The sequence below is a fragment of the Pipistrellus hanaki genome (assembly GCF_964339955.1).
Source record: "Pipistrellus hanaki genome assembly, chromosome: 2".
Taxonomy (NCBI): domain Eukaryota; kingdom Metazoa; phylum Chordata; class Mammalia; order Chiroptera; family Vespertilionidae; genus Pipistrellus; species Pipistrellus hanaki.
Genome location: NC_140504.1, coordinates 188,472,351 through 188,495,207, shown reverse-complemented (window position 1 = coordinate 188,495,207; position 22,857 = coordinate 188,472,351). Strand labels below are relative to the sequence as shown.

The following is a 22,857-nucleotide window of genomic DNA, read 5'->3' as shown; positions in this document are numbered from 1 at the left end:
ATTTCTTTATTCACTTTTTTTTTTTTTTAATGTTTTATTGATTTTTTTACAGAGAGGAAGGGAGAGGGATAGAGAATTAGAAACATCAATGAGAGAGAAACATCGATCAGCTGCCTCCTGTGCACCCCCCACTGGGGATGTGTCTTGCAACCAAGGTACATGCCCTTGACCGGAATCGAACCTGGGACCCTTCAGTACATCCTGCAGGCCGACGCTCTAGCCACTGAGCCAAATCATCTAAGGCCTTCATTCACTTTTCGAAGCATTCACTCATTAGCACACTCACTATTTGCTCTTTTGTTTATTCCTTTACTCACTTGTGTATCCAATGTCATTCTTCATTGGTTTGTCTGAGCACCCCCTCAATCCACCCATCTCCCTTCTTCCTTTTTCCCTTGCAATATTTGTCAACCCTCTTACTCTACACCAGACACAAGCAAAATACAATCAGATTGTCCTCTTCATTCATAACATTGAAGGGGTTTCCTGGGGAACACGGTCCCTTTGTTCCTTATCTCTGTCCCCTGCTCCTGGCAGAGGCCTGACGCCACCATCTTACCTTGGACAACTAGCTGGGCACTGGCCTGGGCCTGTCCCCATGGTCCATAAGCCTGGCAAACATATGTCCCTTGGCAGCTCTGGTCCAAGTTATGGATTCTGTAAAGAAAAAAAAAAATAGTAAGTCATCAGTGAATAAAAACAATTGATGAGAATATTTTGCAATTGCACGGGAGTTCAAAGCCACCAGAAATCAGCACACAGTGTCACTTCTAGTTCCCAGAAACCGTGTGAGGTAGGAAGGGTGGCAGGCAGGGTGCCATCACCGCACTCATTTTGGACCAACACCTTATGGTTTAGAGCTCAAGATAAAAGTTATCAATCTGCAGAGCTGCAATATGGATCATGTGTCTATATCCGGCCACAGAGCCTGAGCTCTTTCCTCTGTATCAGAATATGGATAGGGGCCGCTCTTTACTAAAGACTTTGCATATGCTAAGCACGGTGTCAAGTGCTTTAGATAACTTCATGTTGATCTCACAACCCACTGCACAGTTACCACTGAGGTCAGAGGTGAAGCGACTTGCCCAAGGACACTGCTTCATGTGAAGCCCTAAGAAGGCAGGTATTCTAACAGCCCCACTGCACACCAAGGCGGGCGTGCCCAAGGCCAGTCCTGCTCCCGCCCCCACTCACCGGAGCACCCCATCCTGCACACTGTGGCCAGGAGGCAGCTGACCCCCTTGCTTGATCCAGCGGAGCTGGGTGTCTTGGTCGTTAGGCACGGCACAATGGAACTCCACACTGGCCCCGATGCCCTTGGTCTCCAGCTGAGGCGTGACCTGAACGGTGTGTGTGTATTCTTCTGGGCTGTGTGTCGCAGGGAGAGAGCCGGAGGTCCCTGCGGGGACATATACGAGGGTGTGTGTGTATGACCCCTGATGCCTCCCCAGGACCCAGGGAGCCCCATCCTAAAACTGAGGGAATATTCTTCTCCTGGATGCTTCTCTGATCAAAGAAAAAGACCTTTCATTTGCTCGTTCATGCAGCCATCCAATCAATACATATAAAAGCCTGGGGGGCACTGGGCTCTGTGCTTCCACCAGCTCTTGGCTATCCTAAGAGGATCCATGGTCATGGTGAAGGCATGGGTCCTCCAACTGGGGACAGATGGCAGGGTAGGTGTAGATACATATTATCACCACATATTATAAGTACCTACTGTGTGCCACCGGCTTTCTGTCCTAGTATGTGTATCTCTCTTAGTCAACCTATGTGCTAGCATTGTTCCCTCTACTTTCCAGACAAGGAAACTGGGGAGTGAGACTACTTGGCCATGTCTCATCACTGCCAAGTGACCGAGCTGCCCACTGAACCCAGGCCCGTGGTAGCCCAGGCTCTTGGCCAACGGGCTACATGCTTTCCCACTTCTAGGATCTGGGGCTCAACAGCACTTGCGTGGCCTTGTGTAATGGAGGGAGGAGACCACGGAGGCTGGATTCTTTGGAGATCCACGGGAACCCTGGGCACGCCAGGGGTGGGTGCTGCCCTGTCACACATGCGCAGTCAGCAGTGCCAGCCTTTACGGAGCCTGTTCTGGGTCTTGTGCTGGACAAGCCCGGGGCTGCTGAAGTGACTGAGCCCACGCCCCGCCCTGAGCACCCCCTGTCTGGTAGGTGAAGTCTGGAGGATTTGGTCCTTAGACAGCCCTTGGCAGTACGAGGTCCATGCCAGCGGAGGGATGCAGCCGTGAGAGCTGGCGGTGCTGAGAACTCAGCGATGGGTCTTCAAGTTGTAGAGAACGGAAAAAGGCGGGATTTCCAGGTGGAGTTATGGAGGGAGGTCCTAGTGTCCTACATGGGGGGTCCCAAGGTGCCCGTGGCTGGGTAAGGAAAGGGCCTGGAGGAAAGCTGACCCCCTTTCTGCCCAGCCTGAGCTCGGCTGCTCACCTTGAACGAGGACCATGGTGAAGGCCTCCGCCGAGCCCACCTTGTTGGTGACCTGACAGCGGTAGCGGCCGGAGTCCTCGGGGGCCACAGACTCAAAGTGAAGCACCTCGTTCCTGGCCGTCACCCTCCCAGGGAGGCCACCACCCACGCGGCTCCACTGGAAGGTGAGCGGGGGCGTCCCGTGAGCCAGGCACTGCAGCTGCAGCGCCTCCCCGGCTCGCACCGCAGCGTGCTCCGGGACCGTGGTGGCGTACGGGGGGCCTGGGGGAAGGGGACGCAGAGGTGGGGAGAGGGGAAGAACAGAGGTCAGGATGGGACAGGAGGCTTCCCAAAGAACCAAGGAAACGGAACGGTGAGCCCCGCGGACTGGGGATAAGGGAACCAAAGGTTCCAGGAGGGAACGTGGGCTTTAGGCGGGAGGAGGCGCTGGGGTCTGAGGGGGTGGAAACCTTCCGAAGGGGGTTCTGCCCAGGGTGTGGTCTGGTGGGGGGAGGCGGGGCTCAGACCGGCATGCGGGAGGGACAGTGGCCCTGGGAGGGCAGAAGAGGGCCTTACTCTCCACGTGCAGGAGGATGGTGGCCTCGGCGTGGCCGGCGGGGCTGCTGGCATTGCAGATGTACTGGCCCGAGTCCTGCTGGGCTACCCGGGGGATGACCAGCGTGTCGCCTTCCAGCCTGTGCTGCCAGGGCAGCGGGGAGCGCAGCTTGGACCAGTGGATGGTGGGCGTGGGGCTGCCTGTGAAGCGGAGGAGAAGGCAGCAGGCGTCACCGGGCTACCTCGGGGTCCAGCTGGGAGAGCAGGGATGGTGAGGAAAAGACCTGGGTGGTCTTGCCCCTTCACGGGAGGCACTACGGGGGCACCTCGGCCATCCCCGGGAGATGCAGCGGCATGACACCATCTTCAGGTTTCTCGTGCCTAAAAGTCAAGCCCCAGGCACCACCGCTCGGCCTGCCCCGGGTGCCGGCCCCCGTCCGCCCGCACCTGTGGCCGAGCAGCGCAGGGTGGCCGTGTGTCCAGCTTCCACGGTCAACTCAACCTCTTCAACCTGGGCCTGTGGGGCCCCGGGGGTCACGTCGCCCGTGTCCACAATCACCTCCACCCGCTTCTGCGCCGTGCCCAGTGCGTTCTGAGCCTGGCACACATAGGTGCCCGCATCAGACGGTTTAGCCGATGAAATCTGGAAGAAAGCAAGGAGGCGGGTCACGTGGGCACCGAGAGAGGACCGTGGCACCCGCCCCCCATGCTGCCTTGGCTTCACCTTTCCTCTCCCCTTCCTTTTGTTTTTAGCTTTCCTGTTTGACTGGCTGCCTGAGAGCTAACGCTCAACACATCCTATTGGCCCTTCTATCCATTCACCCATCAAACCACCCACCTATTCATCCATAAACCTACCCATCCACTCACCTCCCCACCCACCCCTTTCCTCCCTCCCTCCCTCCCTCTCTCTCTCTCTCGCTCCCTCCCTCCCTCCCTTCCATCTTCCAATCTATCCACTATCCACCTATCCCATTCCTCCCTTTCTCTCTCCATCCATTCATCACCTGACTGCCCATCCAACAAACGCTCTTTACTCCAAGCATCTGCTCAAGGACGGGCCCTGCCTGGGCCTCAGACCCAGAGATAAAAGAGCCGGGGCCTCTGGCCAGAGGAAGCCACGCCTCACCTGCAGCATCGTGTGGCTGTCCGCGAACCCAAACCTCCGCTGCTCCACGTGGGTGGGGGCGCCGACCCGCGTCCAGCGAGCGGAAGAGCGCGGCTCCCCGGCACTGACGCACTCCAGGGTGACGGCCTTTCCCACTTTCACCCGCACGGGGCCCTCGGGCAGCACAGACACCGTGGGCGGCCCTGCCGGAGGAGTGACAGCTGACACACACGCAGGCTCTGTCCGTCACACTGCCACCACCCCTTCCCAGTCACTACCGTGTGGGTACTCGTGTCCCCACTGCACAACGTGGAAACTGAGGTTCAGAGAGGTAGGATGCCCGAGAGAGAAGCAGTGGCGGAGGGAGGATTTAAACCTGGAGGCTCTGAGCCTGAGATCCGGGGTGGGAGGAGGGGTGTCTGGAAACAGGAAGGGAGAGCCCGTGGGGTTGACGCCCCTCACCATGCACACTGAGGTTCACGACGCTCTGGGCCATGCCATAGGCATTGGTGGCCACGCAGCGGTAGGCACCATGGTTGCTGGGCCGGGTGCCCACAATGGTGATGATGGAGCCGTTGGGGCTGATACGGACGTTGTCTGTGAGTTGGCAATGGGGAGGGTATGGTCAGTGAGAGTGTTCCATGCGTGGGTGCTGTCAGTAGGTGTACCTCTGCCCCACGCCCCTGACACCGCCAGCCTGGGTGTCCAGCCCACAGGGTCACAGACGGCAAATGAGAGAGTCCTTGCAGACTCCTGGGTCCAGCCCGGAGGCCCCAAAGGGAAGGGCCTTGCCCAGGGCCACACGGTGAGTTTGGTGCCATCCTCAGCCTCTGCCCACCCACAGTGGTGATTGCTATACATAGATACCTGCCTCCAGCCCCACCCACCCTACCCAGCTCACCCTCCAGCTCCTGGTTACGGAACTTCCACTCAATGCGGATGGGGGTTGCCCCCTCGTGAATGAGGCACTTGAAGCTGGCATCCTGGCCCTGCTGCACGGTGCTGCTGGGCGGGTCGATGGAGATGACAGGACTATTATAGCCTGGGGGTGAGGGGCACGGAGGGTGGGGCTCAGCAGGGCTGGGTTGGCTCAACCCCGCCGTCTCAGCTCGTCTCCCCTCTCCCCCGCCATGGCATCTGCCACACTCACGGAAGGAGGAGCCGGCCGCTTTGGGCTGGACAGTGACGGTGAAGGAGGCCTCCTGCTCAGGGCCCGCACCGCCAACCATGCGGCAGACGTACTCGCCGGAATCGGCTGCGGAGATGTCGTGAAGCCGGAGCTGGGAGCCATGGGTCTGCCGGAACGAGGATGGGGCAGCCATCAGGCCAAAGGCTTGGGCGGGCCAAGTCCCCAGGCCTGGCTGTGCCCGTGCAAGTGCCCGGGAGTTCTCCCGAGTTCTGCCTTGGTCTCAGGGCCCCAGCTGATGCAGACGAGCTTCATTCACAGAGTCCTCCATGTCCAACACCCCACTTTCCAGACGAGGAAACTGGCTCAGCAGCAGAGCCAGGAAAAAAAATCAAACAAAAAAAACGGGGTGTCTCGACTCCCAGGCTGGTGAACTCTTCCCCGCAAAAAGTATTTTCTCTCCTGGGGCCCCCACACTGGCCAGGGTTTGCATGAGGTTTGGGGTGTAGAAGACAACTGCAGGTCAAAGCCTGCCTGCCTGGAACCACCCGACCCTGGTCCCTCTACCTGGTGCCGGGCGGGCAGGCTGCCCCCACGCTTGAACCATGTGACCTGGGCGTGGGCCTGCCCGGGAACCACACAGTTCAGGTCCAGGGTCTCTCCTTCAGCCACGTTGGAGGAGGAGGCCTCGATGTAGATGGGCTGGGCCAGTCCTGGGGCTGTGGGCACAATGGTGGGTGAGAAAGGCAAAGCTCCCAGGGGGAAGGCAGGGACCTAAAGTGGATGCTAGCTGGTCCTCCTGGAGGCACAGTGACTGCCATGGCTGCGTGCTATTGACCTAAGAGGGGTCTCCATCCCCCGGGGGCCAAGTTGCCATGGTAGACTCAGCGTCAGACCCGGTGGTTGGGGAGCAGCCGGAGGACCTCCATGGAGCCCAGGGCCAGCGCCCTGCTGGGAGATCAGGGAGTAGCGAGGCCAGAAAGGGGCCCCTACAAGCCAGGGCCCCAGCACTGCCCAGTGCTCCCAGCACTCACCGGGAATGGGGGCTGGGCTGGAGGCCTGGATGGTGACCTGGACGGAAGTTCGCAGGACGTCCGAGCCACTGGTCACTTGACAGGAGTACTCGCCAGAGTCAGCGGGGGACACCTGGTTCAGCCTCAGCAGGGGGCCGTGGACCTGGCCAAGGTTGGGGTGAGAGTGGGGGGTGAACTGGGGGCCAGTGGCCAAGGAACCTGTACCCCAGGACTGCCACTCGCCGTTATACAGGCTGCGTCCTGCCAAAGGCAACCCCCTTTGACAGCAGACATTGTCGAGCTTGTTTATTACGACATTTTTTTCTGGGAGGAGGAGTAAGAGCTGCCCTCTTCTCATTCCCATCCAGGTGCCGGGGGGCCAGAGTGGCATGCAGGGCTCCTGACCTCCTGACACCCAGGGATCGTGGGGCTGGATTCCGGCAGGATTGCCTGAGCAGGGGGTGGGCTGGGGAGGGCCCGCATCCTGCTTCCTCCAGCTCCCTTACCTGGTGCCCGGCGGGAAGGCTGTTCCCTCGCCTGTGCCATGTGACCTGGGCCTGGGGATGCCCAGGCACCACGCATTTCAGATCCAGGGTCTGCCCTTCAGCCACGTGGGAGGAGGAGGTTTCGATTCGAATGGGTGGGACTCTGCCTGGAGCTGGGGCACAAGTAGAGGTCAGTGAACTGGGACTCCCCTCCCAACCCCTCGAGCCCTCATTCCCAGATGTTCAGACCAGAGGCCATAGGGAGGTGGCTTCGATTCCCCCTTCCCCATTCTCCTGAGGCCGGGAGCAGCTAGGCTAGTCTAGTCCTAGCCCCGCCCCAGACACTGGTCCCACCGTCCCTCCTGTGCGTCACTGACAGCTGGGCTCAGGGCCAGGCACCTCCACACAAACCACGGGTGCTTCCTAAACACGAGTTGTATGTGGCTAGGAACTCAGGCTCTGTGGCCAGATCGCCTGGGTTCAAAACCCAGCTCCGCCCGGAGTTCTGTGACGTTAGGAAAGGTCCTTCACATCTGTGTCTCAGTGTCCCCGTCCATAAAATGGAGAGAGCAAGCATACCTAGCTCAAAGCATTACTGTAAGGATGGAATGAGTCAATATGTGTAAATATAACATTACTTATGCCATATCATGTTTATCACTCAGCAATTCATATACTGTGATCATGATGTCTGCCACAGCCATGTGTTCCCTGTGCTATTAATTACATTTTCCTTTTGATGGATTCATTAAAAACAAACAAACAAAAACACCTTTCATACTTAGCCCGGTGACAGGCAATAATTTCCATGAAATGATGACAGGTTTGATGTGTTGCTATTTTCCCCCTAACAGTCCGCCATTAACAGAGAAGACGCCTATGAGGGTGCCACTTCAAACCACCCTCACGTGCCCCCTGCGCTCCCTACAGGCGCACTGCCAGTCTTCAGGGAAAGAGCTGACTGTCCCCACTTTACAGATGAAGAAAGTGAAACGCAGGGAGGAGAGGACTGTGTAACATCTCAGGGTGCAGACCGAGGAGCTGGGACCCAGGCCCACATATGCCAGGCTCCAAAGTCTGCTCCAGGGCCCTAGGGCTGCACCCCACTTGCCCTCTGCCTGCTGGCCCCCCTCCCCCTTTTCTAGCCTCCTGGCACCACTGCGGGGACTCTTACCAGAGCCAGGAACGGTACTAGAGCCAGAGCCCTCAACGGTGACCATGATCGAGGCCTCCAGGGAGCCAGAGCCGCTCACCACACGGCATATGTACTCGCCCGAGTCAGCGGGGGACAGCTGGTACAGCCGCAGCCGCGAGCCATGGGCCTGAGCGGGACAGGACAGGGAGACAGAGGAGCAGACATGGCGGTTGGAACCCTTGAAGGATGGCGCCAGGGAGGGAAGTACACCCCACAGGGTCTCCCAGGCCTCCTTGCTGGGCAGGGCTTAGGGAGCAGACCCCGATCCGGGGCCTCCACACCCAGCAGCCCTCCCACCATTTCCTGCCCACAGACTCCTGTACCTGGTGGTGAGTGGGGAGGCTGCCGCCACGCTTGTGCCACGTGACCTGGGCATGGGCCTGTCCAGGGACCACACAGTTCAGATCCAGGGTCTGCCCTTCCGCCACGTGCGAAGATGATGACTCAATTCTGATGGGCACAGCACCCGCAGCGGCTGGCGGCACAGAAACACCAAATCAGGGCTTTGGGCAGAGTCAGGTTGGGGAACAGCTGGGTTGACAGATACCTCAGCCACAGAAGCTCCCACCCCCAAGGTCAACACTTACTGAGCGCTTACAGTGTGCTGGGCACCGCTCTAAGCACTTTCTGGATGTTAAACTCATTTAGTCCTCACAAAATCCATAAACTTCCTTCGATGACAGAAATGTTCTATTACCTGCACTGCCCAATATAGTGGCTGCTAGCTATACTCGTGTGGCCACCAAGCACTTGAAATGTAGGCTAGGAATTTGAAATTTAAAAAAAAGAATTCAGCCGAAACCGGTTTGGTTCAGTGGATAGAGCGTCGGCCTGGGAACTGCAAGGTCCCAGGTTCGATTTCGGTCAAGGGCATGTATCTTGGTTGCGAGCACATCCCCAGTAGGGGGTGTGCAAGAGGCAGCTAATCGATATTTCTGTCTCATCGATGTTTCTAACTCTCTATCCCTCTCTCTTCCTCTCTGTAAAAAATCAATAAAGTATATTAAAAAAAAAAAAAAAGAATTCAATTGCCACCTGTGGCCGGCAGCATCGTTTGAGACAGCTCTAGGAGGCTGGCATGAGCAAAATGCCCACTTCGCCGAGAAAGAAACTGAGGCTGGGGGAAGAGAATAACTCACTCAAGTCCCTTCTTGGTACAGCCCGGATTCAAACCCAGGCATCTTTGTGCAGAATCCGTCCTGCCCAGGGCCCTGTAACCCATGTCTCCTGGCCCCTTCCCGGGTCTGCGTCAGACTCACCGGAGGGGTTGCCAGCGCCGGGGGAGACAGAGACGGTGACGGAAGCCTCCCGGGCGTCGATGTTGTTGTTGGCCCGGCACACGTACTCGCCCGAGTCGGCCACGGACAGCTGATTCAGCCGTAGGTGGGCGCCGTGAGCCTGGAGGGTTGATGGGGAAGGAGGGAGAGAGGAAGTGGAAGGGCCCAGGGGTCGCGGCTGGGCCAGGCCTCTTCCCGGCCTCCCTCGTCAGACCTCTGAGGCCCGTTGTCTTCACTAGCAGAGAGGTGTGGACAAGGAACCCGGAGGGCTGGAGACCTTGAGCTCTGGCAAAGGTCAGGGCTATGCACCCACTGTTTAGTCCAGACAATCGAGCTGAAGCAACTTCCCCACCATTTAGCCATGTAAATCCTCACTGATACTAGAGTCTGCCTGTTCCTGGGATTGCCTGTCTAAGGGCTATGGGGGTATCTCAAACCTGAATAAAAGGATGGCGAGGCCAGAGCAAAGCGGAGTCCTTCCTTGGGCTTCTGCCTGGCCCCCAATTTCCAAATTATTATTTCTTGTCTTGTCTCTTTCATTTGCACGGGGCCTCCTCCAGAGCCCGGACCCTGAACCTGAACCCTGAACCATGCGGGGCGTGGGACCCTGGCAGCTACCTTCTGTCTGCCAGGGGCAGCAGGGAGGACTGCCCAGGACTGCCAGCTTTGGTTCTTTGCCCCACGGCCGTCCTTGCACCCGCCCCAGGAGGTGAGGACCCACCCCCACGGCCACGCTCCACTCTGTACCTGGTGTCGGGCAGGGAGGGTGCCCCCACGCTTGTACCACGTGATGATGGCCTGGGGCTGCCCAGCCACCACGCAGGTCAGATCCAAGGTCTGCCCTTCGACCACGGTGGGGGATGAGGACTCGATCCTGATGGGTGGGGAGACACTGGGCACTGGGGACAGAGAGGGTCAGATGTGACCAGTCAGCCAACACCGACGGCGCCAGACACCCCCCCCCCCTGCGCCCATTCCCGGCCCCCCTGCCCATGTGCTCTCACCGTGGGAGGAGCTGCCGCCCTGGATGGTGATGATCAGCGAGGTCTCCTGGGAGCTGGCGCCGTTACTGACGTGGCACACATACTCGCCCGAGTCGGCTGGCGTCACCTCAGGGATCCGTAGCCGGGAGCCCACGATCTGAAGGGGAGCGAGTGCCCGTGGGTGAGGGCAGCCTCTCCACGTCCTGGGCATCGCTGCTTCGGGCCCTGGACTCTGGGAGCACCCCTGCCCTGCCTGGGGCCAGCCCTCACCCGGCCTCCTTCAGAACGCCCTCAGCGGCCTCCCTGAGGCTCTGGGCTGGGGAGCACGGGGCCTCTGGTCTTCGTACTGCTCTGCGGAGGCCCAGCCCAGTGACGCCATAGCGCCCTGCTGTGGCTCTTGTTACACTGCTGTCAGCTGGCACATCTGCCTCCCCCTGGGAGCTCCCTGAGGGCGGGCACCGGCATTTGGAACCCTCAGTGCCGGGTACGAGGCTTGGCCTGGAGCAAGTTCTCAGGGAAGTGGAGTTAGCGACTCAGAGAATGTTCTGTTAAAACATGGCATTCAGCCAAGACCGGTTTGGCTCAGTGGTAAAGCGTCGGTCTGCGGACTGAAGGGTCCCAGGTTCGATTCCGGTCAAGGGCATGTACCTTGGTTGCGGGCACATCCCCAGTAGGGGGTGTGCAAGAGGCAGCTGATCAGTGACTCTCTCTCATCGATGTTTCTAACTCTCTATCCCTCTCTCTTCCCCTCTGTAAAAAATCAATAAAATATATTAAAAAAAAAACAAAAACAAAAACAAACAAAAAAAAAAAACATGGCATTCAACTGAGGTCAGAGGGACGTATCTCCATATCCTCAACACTGGTCCAGGGCCCACACAGCAAGAACAGCTGGTGTTCGTTGAATGACTGAATGAGCACAGAGGAGGTGCCGGGAACCTTTCCCGATTCCCATCAAGGCCAGTGAGCTCAGCTTCTCCCCGCTGGTTGGTACCTGGTGCCGCCTGGGTAGGCTGCCTCCACGCTTGTACCAGGTGATGGTGTGCGGGGCTTGGCTGACCACCAGGCAGTTGAGGTCCAGGGTGTGTCCGTTGGCCAGGGAGGACGAGGAGGACTCGATGCGGACGGGGTACACCACGCTCTGGGCTGGGAGGGGGACACGGGCGGCAGGGTGTGGGGGCCGCGGGGGGTGGAGAGGCCCTCGCGGCCGCTCACCAGGTTCTACGACCCCCGAGATACTCACGGTGGTGGGAGGGACCAAGGCGCTGCTGGATGGTGACCAGGACCGAGGCTTCCTGGGGGCCCGAGCTGCTGGTCACACGGCAGACGTACTCTCCAGAGTCCGCTGGAGTCACCTGGGGCAGCAACAGCCTGGACCCGTGCACCTGAGGGACAGGCGGAGGCAGGCTCAGAGCTGGGCCCTGGGGCTCGCAGCCAGGCTCCGGCTCCCTTTTCTGGCCCCTCTCAGTCTGGCTCCTGCCTCCGCCCCCCGGAGCTTGAGGGAAGCTCTTCCAGGGAGAACCTCCATTCATGACTCTTCAATTCCCCATCCCAGTATGAGGACGGGTCCGGCAGAAAGAATAAGGGGCCGGCACCTGCTGATGTGCTCCAGGGCAGATGAGGGAGTCAGTGTGAGCCCCGTGACAGAGGAGGACACTGAGCCTCGGGAAGTCAAATGATGGGCTTAAAGTTACACAGCAGGCCGAAACCGGTTTGGCTCAGTGGATAGAGCATCGGCCTGCGGACTGAAGGGTCCCAGGTTCGATTCCGGTCAAGGGCACATGCCTTGGTTGCGGGCACATCCCCAGTGTGTGTGTGGGGGGGGTGTGCAGGAGGCAGCTGGTTGATGATTCTCTTTCATCGATGTTTCTCTCTATCCCTCTCTCTTCCTCTCTGTTAAAAAACAATAAAATATATTTAAAAAAAAAAAAAAGTTACACAGCAGGCCAGAGGCAGAGAGCAGCATCCACACTGGAACATGCCTGAATTCAGAGTCACAAGGGTCCTTATTCTGCAGTCACCAGGGTCCTTCAGGTCCCTTAGTAGCTCCCCGCCGCCTACCTGGTGCCGGGCAGGAAGGCTGCCCCCTCTCTTGTGCCACGTGATCTGGGCGTGGGCCTGCCCAGTGACCAGGCAGTTCAGATCCAGGTTCTGCCCTTCTGCCACATGTGAGGAGGAGGACTCAATCCGAATGGGGAGGGTGACTCCGAGCCCTGGGGACAGAGAGCAGAGAGTCAGTCCCGGCTGGAACGGGAGGAGGAAGTGTGGGTGAGTGAAGGCAGGGGCTTTGGTCTCGTGAGATCCTGCCATTGCTGGAGTGGAAGCCTCTCCTGGCTGGGCCCGTAGCCTTTCCATTCCGGCCCTCCTCCTCCCTCCCCCCTCCCCTGCCCAGTACCACTCACCAGGCACAGGGCTCACAGGCTCAATGGTGACCCGGACAGAGGCCTCCAGGGGCACCGAGCCCACCATCACACGGCACACATACTCGCCCGAGTCGGCTGGGGACAGCTGGTGTAGTCTCAGCAGTGAGCCGTGGGTCTGGAGGAAAGGAAGGTGAGGTCAGAGGGGGCTCCATGAGACCCCTGCACTATAGCGTGCCTCTCTCTGAGCCCCGAGGTCTGGCCATCAGCGCTCTCCTGCATACGGGTGGGGAAACGGAGGTTTCGTCCCAGGAGTGCTGGGTGGCCAGGAGGAGCCATGGCGAACTGGACAAGCACCAATACCACATTCCATCAATTCTGGGACATACTTTCTGATGTCCCGAGGCGTCTTTCAGAGTGAATAATCTCACAATTAAATGGCAGCTTTTTTTTCCTCCCCCTTAGAGCAGCGGTTCTCAACCTTTTTAATGCCGCGACCCTTTAATACAGCTCCTCCTGTTGTGGTGACCCCCAACCATAAAATTATTTTTGTTGCTACTTCATAACTGTAATTTTGCTACTGTTAATGAATCATAGAGAACTGCTAGCAGGGTCGCCCAAGACATCGAAAACAGATATTTGCATTACAATTCATAACAGTAGCAAAATTAAAGTTATGAAGTAGCAACGAAAATAATTTTATGGTCGGGGGCCACCACAACATGAGGAGCTGTATAAAAGGTCGTGGCATTAGAAAGGTTGAGAACCATTGCCTTAGAGGCACCTAAAATAATGGTGCATCTTGCAATCAATGGCATCCTAAATTCTATAAAATACATTAATAATAATAGCGAATGGAATTATAGTAGTAAAAACACAGCTCATGGCACCTTCTGTGTGCCGGTGCTCTGAACACTTTGCATAAATATTAGTCCACTTCACCGTAAGACAACTGTATAAGGAAGGGGCTATTACCATTTAACAGGGGCTGAGACTGTGGCACAGAGAAGTTAAGTAACAAGTCCAAGGTCACAAGCTAGTCAGTGGTGGGAGCAGCATTCACGCTGAGGTCCCAGAGTCTGGGCTCTGTCTCTGCACTCCACACCTGTGCAATGGGCTCACGCTTCCCCTGTCTCAGAGGAGGCCCCTCCCTCCCCCCATCTCTGACCTCACCACCCAGGGGCCTCCCTCCTGGCTCCTCTCGAGTCCTATACCTGGTGCCGGGCAGGGAGGCTGCCCCCGCGCTTATGCCATGTGACCTGGGCATGGGCCTGCCCGGGCACCAAGCAGTTCAGATCCAGGGTCTGCCCTTCAGCCACGTGGGAGGAGGAGGATTCGATGCGGATGGGCTGGGTGCCCACAGGAGCTGGGGGAGAAGGTCAGCGGGTCACTCCAGTTCTCTGCAGCTGCCCATCTATTCCCCTTTTTCTGTCCCAGCCCAGCCTGGTGGCCCTACTCACGGTAGGCAAAGTTGGCCCCCTGGGTGCCGGTGACTGTAACTGTGATGGAGGCCTCCACCCCGTTGTTGGCCCGGCAAACGTACTCGCCTGCGTCAGCTGGCGACGCTTGGAAGATGTAGAGGCGGGAGCCGCGGACCTGGGCAGCATGGGCAGAGGGGTGAGGAGGGCTGCCCAGAGCCCAGCAGATGCCCGCCTGGCCACCCTCTCCCCGTTCCTCTGAGCTGGGAACTGCCAGCCCCTCAGCTCAGAGGCCAGGATCCCTGCCACCCACCACCCATGGCTCAGCCCAGCTGACCCCTCCTACCTTCCTGCTACTGTTATGTACCTGGTGCCGGGCGGGGAGGCTGCCGTCACGCTTGTACCATGTGACCTGGGCATGGGCCTGCCCTGCCACCACACAGTTCAGGTCCAAGGTTTGCCCCTCAGCCACGGTGGAGGATGAGGACTCGATCCTGACAGGAGGGACGGGTCCTGGGGCTGCAGGGAGAGGGGCGAGGGTAGTAGTAGATGCTACCAGAAGAGAGGGCAAGAGCTGCCCACCCTGGAGCCAGCGTGGCCTTGTCTTCTGAAGCCAGGCCTGTGTTTGGTTGGGGTTGGCGGCCTGGGCTTGATGTCCTCAGCTGAGCAACCCAAGGGAAGGGCTGGGGCACGGGCAGAGCCTCGCAGAGTGGAGTGAGGAAGTGGGAGAGATGAAGGCGGTGGAAGCTGGGAGAGAGGACAAGGAGGCAGCAGCAGAAACATGAGGGGAGACGTGGCCACAGAGTGACGGGAAGATGGCGGGTAACTCAGAAGTGGAGTCTGCCCGGGCCAGGCCGCGGCCAGCTCCAACGTGAGCCTCCTGCCCCGAGTCACAACAGGAGCCCCTAGACCTCAGCACCTCGGGAGGCTCTTGACCTCCTCCAGCTTGCCTGTCATCGGCAGTCACTCACCAGGAAGGGAGCCATCGCTGGAGTCTGAAGCCTTGATAGTGACCAGGACAGAGGTCTCCAAGGGCCCAGAGCCAAGGACTACTCGGCACACATACTCGCCCGAGTCTGCTGGCGACACCTGGTTCAGCCGCAGCAGCGAGCCGTGGGTCTGCACACAGACAGGGAGGGTTGGGAGGGAGCCAGAGAGGCCCCATCCAGGCCCTCCAGCAGGCCGGCCCCGGGGGCAGCTGTACCTGGTGCCGGGCGGGGAGGCTGCCCCCGCGCCTGTGCCATGTGACCTGGGCATGGGCCTGCCCGGGCACCAAGCAGTTCAGGTCCAAGGTCTGCCCTTCAGCCACGTGGGAGGAGGAGGACTCGATGCGGATGGGCTGGGTGCTGCCCCGAGCTGGGGACCCAGCAGGACCTGGGGCACAGAGAGGCTGGTCAGACGGGAGACCTTTCTGGGGCTGCAACCTGCTCCTCGGCGTGGCCAGCCAGGCCCCTCTTTCCCTCCCAACCTCGGACTCAGAGTTCAAGGTCCACTTGCCCTCAGCCAAGGCCAAAGGATGCAGACGATACCACAACCCCTTTCTACGGTGTTTGCCGTTTTCCTATCCTATGGTGGCGGCATGGTCCTCACTCCACAGAGGAGCAAGCTGAGGCCCAAGAGGTAAAATGACCAGTTCACAGCTGATCAGGCGCCGTGCTAGGATTTGAACCCACGTCAGCCTGATTCCCAACTCATCGTTCAACCCTGATTCCGCTGCTTACTGCTGAACTCTGACAACAGTAGCCTCATCACGGCCCCAGGTGAGCTGACCAACCTGATCCCCACCTGAGTCCTCTCAGCTCCCCAGGCAGGGAGTGGAAGGCCAAAGCCTGCCGAGTGGCCCCTCTTGCCCCAAAGGGACCACAGGCACCTTCCCCGGGAACAGTGAGGAGGTCCCAGGGCTCGGCCTCCGCCCAGGCCCGCCTGGCTCTTCACCTGTGGGGTGGCCGGGGCCTGAATGGGTGCCGTGGAGGACAGAGATGGTGATGGAGGCCTCCTTGGCGTCCGACCCGTTCTCCACTCGGCACACGTATTCTCCAGAATCCGCTGAGGAAACCTGGGGGAGCCGGAGTCGGGAGCCGTGCACCTGGGCCAGGTGGGGACAGAGGTACGTGAGGATGGGGAGGGGGTTGTGGTCACCACTGAGCCACCCCATGCCGGAAGCTGGGGAGGGAGAAAAGTCAGGGCTGGCCCCTGCGGGTAAAGTACCAGGGTGATGCGTGGCCTCCCTGGGCACAGGATCACCCCGGGACCCCTGCCTCAGGCTCGGGGAGCTCATACCTGCGTGTGGGGAGGCAGGCCGCCCCCTCGCTTGTACCACATGACCTGGGCGTGGGGTAGCCCTGTCACCACGCAGTTGAGGTCTAGTGTCTGGCCTTCAGTCACAGAAGATGAGGAGGACTCAATCCTGACTGGCAGGGGGCTGGCACCTGCAGGCGGGGGCAGAGGAGTGAGTAGGCCTCTGGGGAGCCCTGGCCAGTGCTCCCCACACCGTCAGCCCCCGCGGGCCCTGCACCTGGAAGGACGACCACTTGGATCCGGGCCTGCGCGGTGCCGGCGGGGCTGGTGGCCACGCAGAGGTAGAAGCCGGCATCGGCGGCCGTGATGGCGGGGATGAGCAGCGTGGCGATGTCCGTGTGCTCAGACCGGGCCTGCCACACAGGAGAAGGGTCAGCTGCCTGAGTGGCCGTGGCAGCCTGGCAAGGGCCAGCCGGCGAGGGTAGGCAGAGGGGGGAAAGGTAGAGGCAACACAGAGCCAATATTGGGGCCCAGCTGGGCACCAAAGAGGCACGGAGCCAGGCCACCCTGTTGGAAGTGACGAGAGCCAGAGGAGGCAGAGATGGGGGAGGAAGCACAGGGGGGAGGGGCAGATGGCAAATGCGGGGACTCCCTTGAGCCCGGATGGATCCCCTCACCTGAGTGGGGAGGCTGCCCCCTTCCTTCCGCCAGGTGATGGTGGCACTGGGCACACCCGCAGCCCTGCAGTACAGCCTGACCGTGCGGCCTTCGTGCACTTGGGTCCGCTCTGGACTCACCTGGACCCTGGGCCCGTTGCCCCCTGCAGACAGAGAGGGCCCTGTGAGGTGAGAACGCCTCTCTGGGCTGCCCACATGCCCCCAGCCCACCCTCAGCCTGCCCGCTCACCATGCACGTGGAGCACGGCCCTGGCCACATGCTGCCCGGCGCTGCTGCGGGCATAGCACAGGTACTGGGCTTGGTCCGAGGGCTCCACGGCTGGCAGGCGCAGGATACCGCCGTGGACTTGCGCCTTCTGAGGCAGCTGGCCACCAGGACCCCCTGGTGTGGAGCAGTGGGTCAGCAGCTGCTGGGTGGGCACTGCTGCCCCCTCCCCGCAGCCTAGGGAGCTGCCCCTGGCCTCCCACACCCAGGAGAGCCAGGCCCTGAGCGCCACTCCTGCCACGGCCTCACCTGTCCACTCAAGGGCGGGCGTGGGGTGCCCTGTGGCGCTGCAGCGGAACTCGGCCATCTGCCCGGGCTGCACTGTGAGCTGTGGTGGGTGGATAGACACCATGGGGGCAGAGGGGGTGCCCGAGGCTGACGGGAGAAAGAACATGTGGTTGGGGGTGGGGAGATGCCCTGAAGGGACCCATGGCAACAGCTTCTAGGCTGCCCTCTTTGCTTCCACTCCAGCCCCTCGTGGCCATTTGTCCACAGAGCAAGCAGAGGGAGCTTTGGGAATGTCATGGGGTCTGTTACTTGTGAATTGAAGGCCTGCCCGTGGCTCTCTATCGCTCTTAGAATAAAACCCGGACTCCCTGCTGTGATCCCCCAAGTACTACACACACTCACGTCTGCCCACATCTTCAAGTTGATCATCCCCCGTCCCCCCACAGCTCCAGCCACACTGGCCATGCTGTTCCACCTACAGCAACACGCTCCTGCCCCAGGACCTTTGCACGTGCTGCTTCCTCTGCCAAGAACACTCTCCGCCAGCTCTTTAAGAGGCTGCACACTTTCCCTTCCTTCAGGCCTCAGCTCAGCTGTCACCTCCCCAGGGAGATCCTCCCTGACCACCCACGTAGAATAGCTCGCCTTTCTCCCACATCCTTTCTCTTTCCTGTCACCATTTACTACTAACCCAGCAGACACCGCCCTGTGTGATTACCCTACATGTTCACCTGTTCCATGTTTACCTCCGCCCTACTAGAACATGTAGTGCAAGAGAGCAGAGCTCCCGTTTGACCTCCTTTGCTCTGTTTCTTCAGAGGCTAGGCCAGGACCTGGTATCCCACGGATGCTCAGAAACTGTCAGCTGAACACGAGTCCTGGTGGGCACTGGGGAAGGCCGGGAGTGGTGGGCCAGGCATGGACGTGAGCAGCATACCTTGCACATGCAGTGTGGCTGTGCCCTGGTCCATGGCAAACATGTTGGAGCCCGTGCAGACATAGGTGCCTGCGTCGCTGGGCTGGACGTTGCGAATGGTCAGGATGCCGTTGAAATCCATGGCTCGGTCTGGCAGCTTCCCGTTGTGCAGGCGGGTCCACACCAGGGTGTAAGCGGGAGACTGCCGGTGGGGCGAGGGGATGGGATGGGATGGGATGGGAGTTAGAGGTGGCGCCCGGAGACCCCAGAAGACCCTCTCCCCGGTGAGGGCTCCATGCCCTGCCCACCTTGCTCTTGGCCGTGCAGATGAAGGTGACGTCGGCTCCGGGACGCACGCTCTGGCTCCGCTGCTCCTCCACCGTCACCGTGATGGGCTTACTGGGAGCCTCTGCGGGGACGGGAGGCCCCGTGAGCGGTGTGCTGGCCAGGCCCCTGTCCTGGGGCCAGTTTCTCTCTCTCCACCACCTTGTCTGGGTGTCACTGGCTTCCCAGTCTAGCTTAGATTCCGTCCCCTGGCACTTCCCACCCTCATCCTTCGGAACCCCATTATCGTCTTTTTCCTGCTGGCACGGAGCAGCCAGCGGGCGGTGACGGGAGAACGTCACACCATGAGCCCGCTTGGCTCCAGTTCACGACCGCAGACCACAAATGAGCTCTGAACGCTTCACACTTCGCTCCAACTGGCCTTCTGGGTCTGGTTCAAGTTCCCATCCTCCCCAAATCATTTCACACTTCCTCTCATCCTCCCCTGCTCCGGAACCCCCCCTCCACTTTCGTAGCTAATGGCTTCAGTCCACACTGGTTGAGAAAACAAACTGCTAGGCAGGAATCTTCCCGTCTTTCCAAATCTACCCACCTCCCTCCTTCCCGGCCCCTGAGGAACCAGCTCTCCCTCCACAACCCCCACTTTCTGAGTGCCGGAGCCCCGCCCAGGGACTTCCTCCCTCTGCTGTGCCCGCTCTTGCTACATCACTCTCTCCTCTCCCTCTCCACTGGGTCATTCCTCTCCATAGACCAATGTGTTCTAGCATAGCCCATCTCTGAGAAGGCCCCCTTGACTCCATGCTCTCCCCAGCTGCCACCCCATTGCTCGGTCTCCCTTCAGAGCCAAGACTCTTGAGGGAATTGTCTATACGTGTTGCCTTCCCATCCATTCTCTGCCTCACTCTAATCTAGTTCTACCCCTTCGCTCCACTGAAAACAGCTCTGCTCAAAGCATGCTCTTCAGGGGTTATTTCTCGGCCACACCTCACTTCCTCAGGGCATATGGTGAGGCCGAGCGCCCCCTCCTGGAAGCCTTCTCCCCTCTGGGCTTCCAACACGCACCTCCCCCCGCCTCCCTGTCTCTCCCTAGCTCACTGGCCTCACCTGCTCAAGTCTCCTGCTGTAAAAGAGTCTCTTCAACTTGCCATGCTGAAGTAGGAGTTCCTTGTGGCTCTGTCCTCAAGCCACACTCTCCCTGGTAATTTCACCCTGTCCCATAGCTTTAAACACCACCCCTAGCCCTAGCCAGTATGGCTCAGTGGATAGAGCATTGGTCTGAAGACTGAAGGGTCCAGGTTTGATTCTGGTCAAGGGCATGTACCTCGGTTGCAGGCTTGGTCCCCAGCCCTGATCGAGGCAACCAATTGATGTTTCTCTCCCACATCAATGTTTCTCTCTCTCTGTTTCTCCCTCTCCCTTCCACTCTGTCAAAGAATCAATGGAAAAATATCCTCGGGTGAAGATTTTAAAAAAAATTAAAAATATAAACACCACCCCTAGGCCAACCAACACCCCCATATTCATTTCTCTGGCCGGGACTTCCTCCCTGAGTTGCAGACTCACATATCCCATGCCTGCCGGCTGTACCTGCTTACATGTTTCCCCAAACATCTCACACTTGGCATTCCCTCTGGCTTGTTGGTAGCAGGTGCTGCCAGTGCCCCACCCAGTCCCCTCACCCTGCTCCTTCAGTGCCACCAGGTCTGACTGCTGCCAGCCACTGCACTTCTTCACACAAGGGCTTTCTCAGATCCCCAGAGACCACTGTGCCTGCCCAGGAGGCGGGCAGTTGCAGGGGAACGGATGCTCCTACAACAGGCCCCAGGTGATGGCTGATAGGAGCTGGTAGGTACACAGCCCAGCACCCCGATCCTGGGATGGGGTGACTCCAAGGTGCATGCTTTACCCTTGAGCTTCCCAGAGTTCCCCTGGCAGCATTAAATACCTGCTCACAGTGCTAACTTACTCAATAACATGCCTGTTGCTGGCTGCCTTCTCTTCCCTGTCTTTCTTCACCTACTAAATAAACTACTATCGTGCAAATCATTGTCTCAAACTCTGCTTTTGGGGGAGCCCAGATAAAGAACTCTCCTATCGAGCCTCTCTCATCTCAGTGAATGGCACCCCGTTTGCCCAGCTGCTGGAAACCAGATGGCTAGGCATCGTCCTAGATGTTTCTCTCTCCCTCAGTGACCACGTCCGGCCATCTCTGCTCTAAAGCCAGTTCTTTTTTCCCCTTTCTTTTATTATTATTATTATTATTATTATTATTATTATTTTTATTTTTATTTTTAAAATATATTTCATTGATTCTTCACAGAGAGGAAGGGAGAGGGATAGAGAGTTAGAAACATCGATGAGAGAGATACATCGACCAGCTGCCTCCTGCACACCCCCCATCGGGAATGTGCCCGCAACCAATGTACATGCCCTTGACCGGAATTGAACCTGGGACCTTTCAGTCCGCAGACCAACGCTCTATCCACTGAGCCAAACTGGTTTCGGCTAAAGCCAGTTCTTTTTTTTTTTTTTTTTTTTTTTAAAGCCAGTTCTTAACTCCATCACCTCTCTCCATCTCTGTGGCCAGTGGCCCTGTGCGGGCAGCCGCCATGCCCTCTGGCGGATGAATGTGCCAGCTGCCTGGGTCTGCAGCCTCAGCCCAGCCCAGGGCAGGCCGTCCCGGGGACGAGGAGGAGAAACTCACCAGTGACCAGCAGTTCTCCGCGGCTGGTATTGGCGTGATGGTGGTTACGACAGGTGCAAATGTAGACCCCGGAATCGGAGGGCTGGACGCTGGGGAAGTGGAGCTCGGAGCCTGGTGGGGAAACAACGGGAGCTCATCGGTGCAGACGCACCCTCCTCCCATCACCCGGCCCTGTGGCTCCCCGGCCACTGGGTGGCTCATGGGGTCGGGGCCATGGGTACCTTGATGTCGCTGCTGCGTGCTACTGGGCAAGGGCCGCCCATCCTCGCGAGACCAGTAGAAGTAGTGGGGTGGGCTCCCGCTGACTTGGCACCTCAGGGAGTGGGGGCCACCTTGGGGTACTATGCTCCGAGGCGGTTGCACCTGGACCACCAGTTGGGCTTGGTCTGCTGGTAGGGGGAGGGGAGGACGGGAGAGGCCATTCAGGTAGGAGGCCGAGCACACGGCACTATCTCAGTATCTCTGCTTTCCCAGGGACTGGCCTGCCCTCCTCCTGGTCCTGTCCCCCAGAACTGGCACCTCTCAGACTCCCTAGGCTCCCTGACTTGACCATCACCTCGACCAGGGGCTATGGTCCCACTTACCCTGCGGCAGGCATCGGCCCCCTCGCACATTGGGGTTCCCCACGTAACCTGGGGCGCACCTGTAAGGGAGGAACAACGACCAGTTCTGTCTGCTCCCAGGGCACCTGGTGCCTCATGGTGGACTGGGGAGCTGGCTGCCCAGCATGGGCTGGGGAGGCTCAGTGCTCTGGAAGGATTTCAGACACCAAAGAGGCCTCCACACAGTGCCTTGGAGAGCTGAGAAAGGGGAGGGCAAGGGAATATCAGCAAGTTCGGTGTGCGGGCGGTAAAGCCTTTATTCTCCAGGAAGACATTCATTCAATTCATGTTTATTAAGCAACTATTATGCTAAGTTATGGAAATACAACGGTGAACACCAAGTTCCTGCTCTTGCGGAACTAACTTACTAGGAAACCAACATGAAAACTACATAATGGTGCAGTCACTGTGGAAAACAGCATGGCGTTTCCTCAAAAAATTAAAAATGGAACTGCCATTCGATCCAGTAATCCCACTTCTAGGAATATATTGCAAGAAACCAGAAACACCAGTCAGAAAGGATATATGCACCCCTATGTTCACAGCAGCACAATTCACCATAGCTAAGATTTGGAAACAGCCTAAATGCCCATCAGCAGATGGGTAGATTAGAAAACAGTGGTACATCTATACAATGGAAATCTATGCTGCTATAAAAAAGAAGGAATTCTTACCATTTGCAACAGCATGGATGGAACTGGAGAGCATTAAGTGAAATAAGCCCAGTCAGTGAAAGATAAATACCACACAATCTCACTCATTTGTGGAATATAAAGAACATTATAAACTGATAAACAAAAATAGATACAGAGGCAGAGAAGCATCGAACAGACTGTCAAATTATAGCGGGAAGGCAAGGGAGGGTTGGGGGTGGTGGTGGTAAGAAACCAACCAAAGGACCTGTATGCATGCAGATAAGCATAACCCAGTAGTCGGCAAACTCATCAGTCAACAGAGCCAAATATCAACAGGACAACGAATGAAATTTCTTTGGAG

At 58.5% G+C, this 22,857-nt stretch overlaps 1 protein-coding gene across 7 annotated transcripts in view; it reads right to left on the bottom strand.

Annotated features, from left to right (window-relative positions):
- The window catches only part of HSPG2 (heparan sulfate proteoglycan 2), a 101,931-nt gene that overhangs the window by 10,059 nt on the left and 69,015 nt on the right, over positions 1-22,857 (bottom strand). For 3 of the 7 annotated variants that reach the window (XM_084874770.1, XM_084874774.1, XM_084874773.1), the window contains 37 exons: positions 21,844-21,902; positions 21,481-21,648; positions 21,260-21,370; positions 18,579-18,679; positions 18,292-18,472; positions 17,376-17,501; positions 17,091-17,243; positions 16,862-17,004; positions 16,462-16,597; positions 16,227-16,375; positions 15,882-16,032; positions 15,151-15,320; positions 14,918-15,065; positions 14,314-14,465; positions 13,989-14,124; positions 13,743-13,894; positions 12,571-12,706; positions 12,230-12,381; positions 11,408-11,553; positions 11,163-11,307; positions 10,190-10,325; positions 9,933-10,084; positions 9,168-9,306; positions 8,232-8,383; positions 7,888-8,035; positions 6,735-6,886; positions 6,250-6,391; positions 5,783-5,934; positions 5,240-5,384; positions 4,982-5,131; positions 4,552-4,686; positions 4,111-4,292; positions 3,429-3,624; positions 3,003-3,182; positions 2,448-2,708; positions 1,195-1,399; positions 560-657 (listed from right to left, as the gene is read on the bottom strand). In XM_084874770.1, coding sequence (XP_084730896.1) covers positions 560-657; positions 1,195-1,399; positions 2,448-2,708; positions 3,003-3,182; positions 3,429-3,624; positions 4,111-4,292; positions 4,552-4,686; positions 4,982-5,131; positions 5,240-5,384; positions 5,783-5,934; positions 6,250-6,391; positions 6,735-6,886; positions 7,888-8,035; positions 8,232-8,383; positions 9,168-9,306; positions 9,933-10,084; positions 10,190-10,325; positions 11,163-11,307; positions 11,408-11,553; positions 12,230-12,381; positions 12,571-12,706; positions 13,743-13,894; positions 13,989-14,124; positions 14,314-14,465; positions 14,918-15,065; positions 15,151-15,320; positions 15,882-16,032; positions 16,227-16,375; positions 16,462-16,597; positions 16,862-17,004; positions 17,091-17,243; positions 17,376-17,501; positions 18,292-18,472; positions 18,579-18,679; positions 21,260-21,370; positions 21,481-21,648; positions 21,844-21,902 — 5,540 coding nt within the window. The remainder of the gene's footprint in view (positions 1-559; positions 658-1,194; positions 1,400-2,447; positions 2,709-3,002; positions 3,183-3,428; positions 3,625-4,110; positions 4,293-4,551; positions 4,687-4,981; positions 5,132-5,239; positions 5,385-5,782; positions 5,935-6,249; positions 6,392-6,734; positions 6,887-7,887; positions 8,036-8,231; positions 8,384-9,167; positions 9,307-9,932; positions 10,085-10,189; positions 10,326-11,162; positions 11,308-11,407; positions 11,554-12,229; positions 12,382-12,570; positions 12,707-13,742; positions 13,895-13,988; positions 14,125-14,313; positions 14,466-14,917; positions 15,066-15,150; positions 15,321-15,881; positions 16,033-16,226; positions 16,376-16,461; positions 16,598-16,861; positions 17,005-17,090; positions 17,244-17,375; positions 17,502-18,291; positions 18,473-18,578; positions 18,680-21,259; positions 21,371-21,480; positions 21,649-21,843; positions 21,903-22,857) is intronic. The other 4 variants (XM_084874772.1, XM_084874775.1, XM_084874771.1 and 1 more) reach the window with 3 other exon arrangements.